The following is an 8,505-nucleotide window of genomic DNA, read 5'->3' on the forward strand; positions in this document are numbered from 1 at the left end:
CCTTTTGAGAAGTGTCTGTTCATATCCTTTGCCCACTTTTTGATGGGGTTGGTTTTTTTCTTGTAAATTTGTTTAAGTTATTTGTAGATTTTGGATATTAGCTCTTTGTCAGATGGATAGACTGCAAAACTTTACTCCCATTCTGTAGGTTGCCTCTTCACTCTGATGATAGTTTCTTTTGCTGTGCAGAAGCTCTTTAATTAGATCCCATTTGTCAATTTTGCCTTTTGTTGCCATTGCTTTTGGTGTTGTAGGCATGAAGTCTTTGCCCAGGCCTATGTCTTGGATGGTATTGCCTAGGTTTTCTTCTAGGATTTTCATGGTTTTAGGTCTTACATTTAAGTCTTTAATCCATCTTGTGGTAGGTAGAAGAATGGGCCCCAAAGATATCCCACCTAAACCCTGGAATCTACTTTATATGGTAAAGGAGACTTTAAAGTTTGAGATCTTAGGATGGGGACATCACTCACATAATGTACATTGTACGCATTAAGTAATTTCTCATCATCCACCCCCCTCCCACTCCCCACCCCCTCACATTTCTGATACATGCATAGAGTGCAGAGCGGTCAAGTCAGGCCGTTTAGGCTTCCCATCACTCAAATAATACACATTGTACCCATTAAGTAATTTATTCTCATCATCCACCCCCTCCCACCCACTTCCATTTCTGATTTTCCATTGTCTATCCTTCCCCTCTGCATCCATGTGTACACAGTATTGTGTCTATTTCTCTGCTGAGATTTTCATTCCTTGAAACCATGTTTGTTTTAATTTTTTACCTAATTTGGGGTAATTATAACAGCCATTTAAAATTTCTGCCTGTTAGTGTCAACATCTAGTTCATTTCAGAGTTGGACTTGCTGGATTTTCTTTTCTCTAGAGAATGTGTTGCATTTTCTTGATTCTTCATATTTTAATTCTGGACTGTATCCTGGATATTACGAATACTCTGTTCTGCTGGAGATTCTCGATTAGATTATTTATCATGTGTCATTTCCCAGGTTTGATAGGTAATTCTCTTGGCCAGGCTTGAACTGCAAACTTGCTTTGTGGGTGGCAGCATTTGTCTCAGTTAAAGTATTTTTACTTTTGCTGAGTTTATGTTTTTCTATTATATATATAATATCAATATACTGTATATGTAATCGAACTTATATTTTATTGTGCTGAGACAGTTATCTACGAGGAAAAAATTAGAACATACACAACAATAACCTCTAAATATATTAAATATTTGACTTAAAAGAAACGTAAAATACTAGAAAACATCAGACACATATTTATACAGCATTTAGATGGAAAAGCTCTTTTTCCTAAGCATGACATAAAACAAAAGATAAAGTTCATAAAATATAAAATTAATTTGGGCAGCAGTTACCCTAAACAAAGTTAAAGACAAATGGGAAATTAGGAAATATGTGAGCAACATATATGGCAAAGAATTACCGTTTTAAAACAGAAAGTGTTTCTACCAATCATTTACAAAAGATAAACTATCACCAAAAGGGCAAAAAAAAACCCAAAAAAAGGCAAAAAAAAAAAAAAAAAGAAAAGAAATTTGCAAAGAAGAAATACAAATAACATAAATACAGGTATGTGCAGTATAATGATGTTTTGGTCAATAAAGCCTGCATATATGGCAGTGGTCAGAGCAATAGGCTATTCACAGGCTATTTCATATAGCCCAGGTCTTTACTAGGCCATACCGCCGAGGTGTGTGCAAGCACACTCTTACACAGCTGGAAGCGACGTTCGCACAACACAATCACCTAACAACGCATTTCTCAGAATGTATCCCCGTCGTTAAGTGACACGTGACTGTACATAAAAATGTATTCAACCACACCCATAATCAAAGAAATTCAAATTAAAAATAATACAATATTTCATCTAATTTTCAAATATAAAAAGATGTATATATAAAACATCCAGTGAGGTCAAAGATGTGAAGTGAGGAGCATTCACATACACTGCCAATCTGGATGTAAAATGCTGTACATTTTTTGGCAAATGCAAAGGCAGAATACTTATTAAACTTTAACTTTGCATTTCTATTTCCCATAGTGAACATGTTCTTATACACAAACACATAAACCACGTTCAAGAACTTAGCCACTGGAAATAATTTCAGATATTCAGATAGATATATAAACACTAATCTCAGTATTATTGGCAGTTGCAAAAACAGGAACTAAATTACATCAATAGGGGTGTGGTTAAACAGATTATAATTTTATATAAATGAAATATTATGCAGCCTTTAAAATGGATAAGACAGATTTTTAGGCTGACGTGTAAAATTATACTATGTAATATAGACAGAGAAAAGTAAGATTACAACACAGTATGGTTTTGAATGTGTGTGTGTGTGTTTTTTTGTGTGTGTGTGTGTGTGTGTTCATTTGTCTGGAAAGCTAAACATGAAACTATTGACAGTAGTTACTTTTAAAGATGAGATTAATGTGGGGATGGTGCAGAAGGGTGGTAATGTTCTGTACTGTTTGGACATTTACAACATGATGCATTACATGTATAACAGAATTTTTAAGTAGCAAGGAGATTTCCAGTTTGGAATATAAAAGGGGAGAAAAATTCCAAAAGAAATGAAATCTCCCAAATTGATCAAGAAGCTGTATGATCCTGGAGGGTGAACAGGGACCAGGGAATCATGTCCTTGGCCATTCTCCATGATGTTGGACCCACTTGCTCCAGTCTACCCTAGTGACAAGGCCAAGACAGAAGTCTTTCCTTGAGACTGGGAGTAAATAGCCAGCTGGACGAAATGCCAGAGGCACCAGATCTTTGGAGATAAACAGCAGGCTCAGTTTTGCTGCAGGTGTTACATGTAGCAAAAGAAGTGATGGTGGAAGGTGTGGTAGCTCTCTCAGGGTAAACAGATCCAGTCTTTCTCTCCATTCAAACTAAGAGAATCACAGAACATTCGCAGTGGAAGAACCTTAATATAACCTAGTGCTTTCGGTCAAGAACAGACCCAGAGGAACTAATCAACTTATTCAAGGTCAAGCACATCGTGAATGAGAGAAGGGATGAGATGGGAACCATATCCCAGGTCTTCCCCAACAGTCTTTTTGACCTTTGAAGGAGACTGACTGTGTCCCTGAAATTTGTCTGATGATGCAGTTAAGAATCAGAAAAAAGACATCTTTTTCTTTTGTCTACTGACACTGTCAGCCAGCATGACTCAAAAGGTAGGGAGTCTAATTTGGGCAGTTTGTCACAAATTTTGATGACATTTTAGATATGCAGCTGGAGAGAATACCCAGCACTCTTTTCTTCTGTGTTTTCTCATCTAGTAAACCTTCTTCCTGACATCCTAGGAGCACCTCTGTTTAGAGAGAGAGAAAACGAGTCCTCGGTGCACTTTTTTTGTATATTTAGCATAACTTAAAATATCAATCACTTCCTTCTTAGTAGAGAAGATGGACTACAATGATGGCATCAGGGCTACTGGAATTGGTTGTTGCTGGACAACACAGAATGGGATGCCCACATATCTCATGTGTGACCCACTTATTTTATTCCCCTACTTTCTTCCTCTGATCTTTTAACAGTCTCAAAGCATCTTACCCAATTCCTCCATTCTTTCACATTCTCCATTCTGTGTACCCCATCTGCTCCTCTCTAATCTGGCCATGCTTCCCTTTCAACCCCCACCACTTGCAATTCTCCCTACTCCTCATCTTTCCATTTCGTTTTCCCACCAACTCTCCTCCTCCAATCTTGTTTTGCTTCCCTCTTTTGTGTCTGTTCTGTTTATCTCTATCTTACCGCGTCTGTTCAATCCCTCACCCCCATAAAATATTATGGAGAAGCCAAGTCACAGGTGCCAGTCAAAGGAAAGTTTTAGGGAGATGCATTGGGAACCAGCAGTGGCACAGCAGAGTTGCCAGGAGTGGGCAATGAGTCCTAAATGGGAGGCTGAAAAGATACAGCGAGCTCATGGCTGATCTAACATCAAGGACGTTGAGAGAATGCTCTGGGTCAGAGCCACACTCCCCTACTGAGAAGGGACATTCAGGGTGACTCCTCACCATACGACTTGCATTGATAGTCATGGATTATCTCAGCAAGGAGCTTTGGAGATTAAGAGTGAGAGTTTTGGAGACATTTTCATATTGAGGAGTCTTGGGTTTTTTAAAATACGTAAATAATGCTTAGATTATAAATTCTTATCTTTTCTAGATTATAAATTCTTATCTTCTCGAAAAATTTGAAACACATGGGGAAAAAAGATGAGCAAAATTCATTTTTGTATCATAAGAGATACAATACGTATTAATGGAGTTTTAGCATTTAGAAACAAGTCTGCGAGTTGCACACAGGCATCAGGTGCTCCAGAATTACTAGAGAATACGTAACCATGCAGCTTCCCCTCTGTCCCCTGTCTATGCTGTAGGGTCCTTGTTTAAAGGGAAGAGAAAGAGCTACTTTTTTGTTTCTGTTTCTTTTTATTTCATTTTTGCTTATAGAGTTCTGATGGGAGAAATCAAACAATCCTCATCTCTAGACCTATGTTTTATAAACAGACCAAGCATACCTGAACCTGAGGGAAAAATACGACTTCTCGGGGGGAGTTTTCTGGGGTACTTCTGGCAACACAGGCTGTAACCAACCAAAGAGTCGTTCCCTCTGGGACATGAACCGCGAGCATTCACAGCTTCCTAGGTTTCACCTCTAGCCAGAAAGGAGAGAACACGGTGCCTGAAGTTGAACATGTCTAAGGGGCTGGTTTGGCAGATCCTATACACTCATTACCTATAATTGGGCAGGACGGCTTTAAGAAATGAAAGCTATTATTCCCTACAAAAAGTCCTTCTTATGCCCATGGAAACAGAAACAAGTCTGAACCATTTTTTTCCCCTAGTTTCTGGCTCTAGAAGATTTTTCCGTTAGTACAAAAGATGCAAGGAGAAAAGGTCAATTGAGACCTCCTCAAGCCAGTAACCGCCTCCCCGTGAGCAGCCTCCAGAGAGCACTCTGCACATCAGGGTTTCTGAGGCTGTAGATGATGGGATTCAGCATGGGATTGATGACAGTGTTGAAAATTCCAACAGCTTTATCCTTGTCTGAAAGCTTGGTTGAACCTAGTCGCATATAGTTAAAGATACCTGAACCATAGAACATGGCCACCACAGTGAGATGGGAGCCACATGTGGAGAAGGCTTTCTTCTTGCCCTCTGCAGAGCGAATTCGCAGGACTGCAGCGGCCACGTGGATATAGGAGATGACAATGAGAGCCATGGGGGTGCCTGCCATTATAAAACCCACAGCAAAAAGCAGCAGCTCATTGAGTTGGGTGCTGGAGCAGGAGAGCTGGAAGAGCTGTGGGAGGTCACAGTAGAAGTGATTGATCACATTGGGGCCACAGAAGTTGAGCACAGACATGGCCACAGTGTGGGTCAGTGCATTGGTGAAGGCACAAGCCCAGGATGCAGCCACCAACATCCTCTGGACTATCTGACTCATGCGCATGCTGTAGGTGAGGGGCTGGCAGATGGCCAGGAATCGGTCATAGGCCATGGCGGTCAGCAAGAAGCAGTCCACTCCAACGAACAGATGGAAGAAGAAGAGTTGGGTAAGGCAGGCCCCGTAGGGAACTGCACGCTTGTGGGACAGGAGATGACTCAATACTGAGGGAACAGTGACACTGATGCACCCAACATCCAGCACTGATAGGTTCCCCAGGAAGAAGTACATGGGGGTGTGGAGTTTGGGCTCCACCAAGACGGCTGCCAGGATGCTGAGGTTGCCCCCGACCGTGACCAGGTAGGCAAAGAGGAAGAGCACAAAGACAACTGGCTGCAGCCCTGGCACCTCCACCAAGCCCAGCAGGATGAACTCAGCAACAGCTGTTCCATTGGCCCCAGATTCTGGCTGCATGAGTTCCTGCAAAGAAACATCCAAGGAGAAAAATAATCACTCCTCCCAATAATTTATTTATTCAGAAAAAAGAAACAGATCTCCTTCTACTTGCCCAGCCCTCTGCCACATTCACTCTGTACAAGTAAGGAATTTTGTGCTCCTCAGGCCACACTACACTTGTTTACTCTTTCACTACATCTACCTTTATTTGCAGGTGTACACACAGGTAACATTACCACTCTGGATCTCCCTCCTCCAACCGACCCCCCAGCTGCAAGAACCTATTTGTAAAGATTATGCAAGACATACCCTTGGGAAAATAAGCAAAAGTATACTTCTGGTTTGAACATGGCCGAGTAAATCCAAAATGTTCTCTTCTCAGAATTTCTCTCTTTCCAAAACAAGCAGAAAAAGAAACATACAGATTCTATCTTCAAAGAAACTAGTAAATGTCCACAACCCCAATCCATAAACTAGATTGGATGGATTCAAGAACAGTAAAGATCAAATAGGAGAGTGACAAGAAGCAGAGAGAGGAAATCCATGACTATAGAAGAGTTAAATGAGTATAATTCTCTTTAAAAAAAAAAAAAAAAAAGTTGGGTGGAGGGAGGCAATCAATAAAAAACAAAACCAAAGCTCTTGTTTGCAATAATGGGTATACGGTGTAAAGTATGGCACCATAATCCTCTGTGATCCTGAACTGAACTCAAGAAGCAGAGAAAAGGCTAAATGAAGACTTAGGTACACAGGCTATAGACAAAGCATAATACTGGAGGCAAAAGATAGAAAAAAATACATCAGTTCTCACAGTTGTAGTTACCTGTCTCTATTCATTACATACAAGTAAAAGCTAAAATAATTTACCTCCAATTCTGAATCACAAGGTAGGTTACTGCTAGTCTGAATCATGTCTTAGCCTTGCAAGATACAAGTATCTTGTGAATATATAGTTTGGCAAAAACTCATTTCATTTAAGGATTAAAACAAACCTGCATAGCATATAAACAAGGATTTTACCAGAAAAAAGAGGTAAAGAAACAAGAAAGACAAATGGATGATAAAATTCACTCCATCAAAGAATGTTGCCATTGAACATATGAAAATTGTTACCTAGCAAAGACATGGAATCAACCCAAATGCCCATCAATGACAGACTGGATAAAGCAAATGTGGTACACGTAGACCATGGAATACTATGAAACCATGAAAAAGAATGAGATCATGTCTTTTGCAGGGACATGGATGAAGCTGGAAGCCATTATCCTCAGCAAACCAATGCAGGAACAGGAAACCAAACACTGCATGTTCTCTTATAAGTGGGAGCTGAACAATGAGAACACATGGACACAGGGAGGGAAACCACACATACTGGGGCCTGTCATAGGAGGGTGGCTGGGGGGGAGAACATTAGGGAAAAGAGCTAATGCATTCTGGGCTTAATACTTAGGTGATGGGTTGATAGGTGCAGCAAACCACCATGGCACATGTTCATGGCACATAGGTAACTATGTAACAAAGCTGCATGTCCTGCACACGTACCCTGGAACTTAAAAAAATGAAATAATAATGAAAAGAAAATTGTTACCAAACATTTCAGCAGCCTCTCCAAAAATTTAAGAAAAAACAAAAAAAAAAAAAAAAAACTTAAGGAGGCATTTTCCGATATAAAATAAGAAAACAGAGTAAAAATATAAGAGCTGAGGAAAGAGATTTCAAGAAAATTAAGAAATATGAGCTGGAAGAAGAAAGAAAAGATGTTAAAGAAATGTAAAATCACTACACCAAAAAAAAAAAAAAATTAGAAACAATACAATGAAAAAAAAGTAGACAGATGCAGGAACAGTGTTTTAAAAGATGACAAGATTAAATGAGAAAAGAGAGAAAATGACAGATATGAGGAGAGACAAAGGAGATCCAATCTATGTACAATAGAATTACCAAAGGAGGAAATCAAAAAAGTGAAAAAGAACAATTATTTAAAACTCAATTTTAATTAAAAAATTACAGAAACACTTGAATTTACAATTCAGAAGTGCACACCTTGTCCCAGGGAACATTCATACAGAATGCCAGCATTGTCACATACCACTGGAGTACCACCGAATATCAATGATTTAAGAAATGGATAGCCTAGTCAAAAACAAACAAAATCCAGTCAATTCTAAAGGAAATAAATTAAGATAGTATATCATTTCTCCAAAGTAGCAGTCAAAGCTGGAATGTAATGAAAAACATGCCTGCAGCCTCTGGGGAAAGAAAATATGATCCAAAATTGTTAAAACTATCTAGATCATTATTCAAATATAATATTCATATATAAAGTCAAGTTGGCAATCTGAGAATTCAAGGAAAGTTACAAACATTAGCCGTTGTTGAAAAAAGCAGACTTCAGAGTTTTGTTTCGTTTTTTAACAGAAGCTTTTTTAAGAAACAGACTTCAGTCAACAAAAAGAAAAATGGGAACTCTGCAGTCTATAAACTGATGGTTAATCTTAAATGTATTTAACTATAGGTCTAAGACTAAAACATTTGTGGAAATTATAAGTATGAAATAAAATGTAAATGGTTTTAAAATCTCAAAAGGTAAAATGTTTATAATTAGCAAAAAAGGAGATA

General features: G+C 38.9%; 1 protein-coding gene across 1 annotated transcript; it reads right to left on the reverse strand.

The window, feature by feature from the left end:
* Positions 1–4,956: 4,956 nt before the first annotated feature.
* On the reverse strand, positions 4,957–5,916 carry LOC108523089 (olfactory receptor 3A1). The gene has a single exon (XM_017863582.1). It carries the CDS (start codon positions 5,902–5,904, stop codon positions 4,957–4,959), a length of 948 nt encoding a protein of 315 aa, XP_017719071.1. The 5' UTR covers positions 5,905–5,916.
* Positions 5,917–8,505: the final 2,589 nt, after the last annotated feature.

This window comes from Rhinopithecus bieti, unplaced genomic scaffold (assembly GCF_001698545.2).
Source record: "Rhinopithecus bieti isolate Rb0 unplaced genomic scaffold, ASM169854v2 scaffold_70516, whole genome shotgun sequence".
NCBI lineage: Eukaryota > Metazoa > Chordata > Mammalia > Primates > Cercopithecidae > Rhinopithecus > Rhinopithecus bieti.

Excerpts from the sequence above, each read along its gene's own strand:
- LOC108523089 (XM_017863582.1), bottom strand. The coding sequence starts at position 5,904 with ATGCAGCCAGAATCTGGGGCCAATGGAACAGCTGTTGCTGAGTTCATC.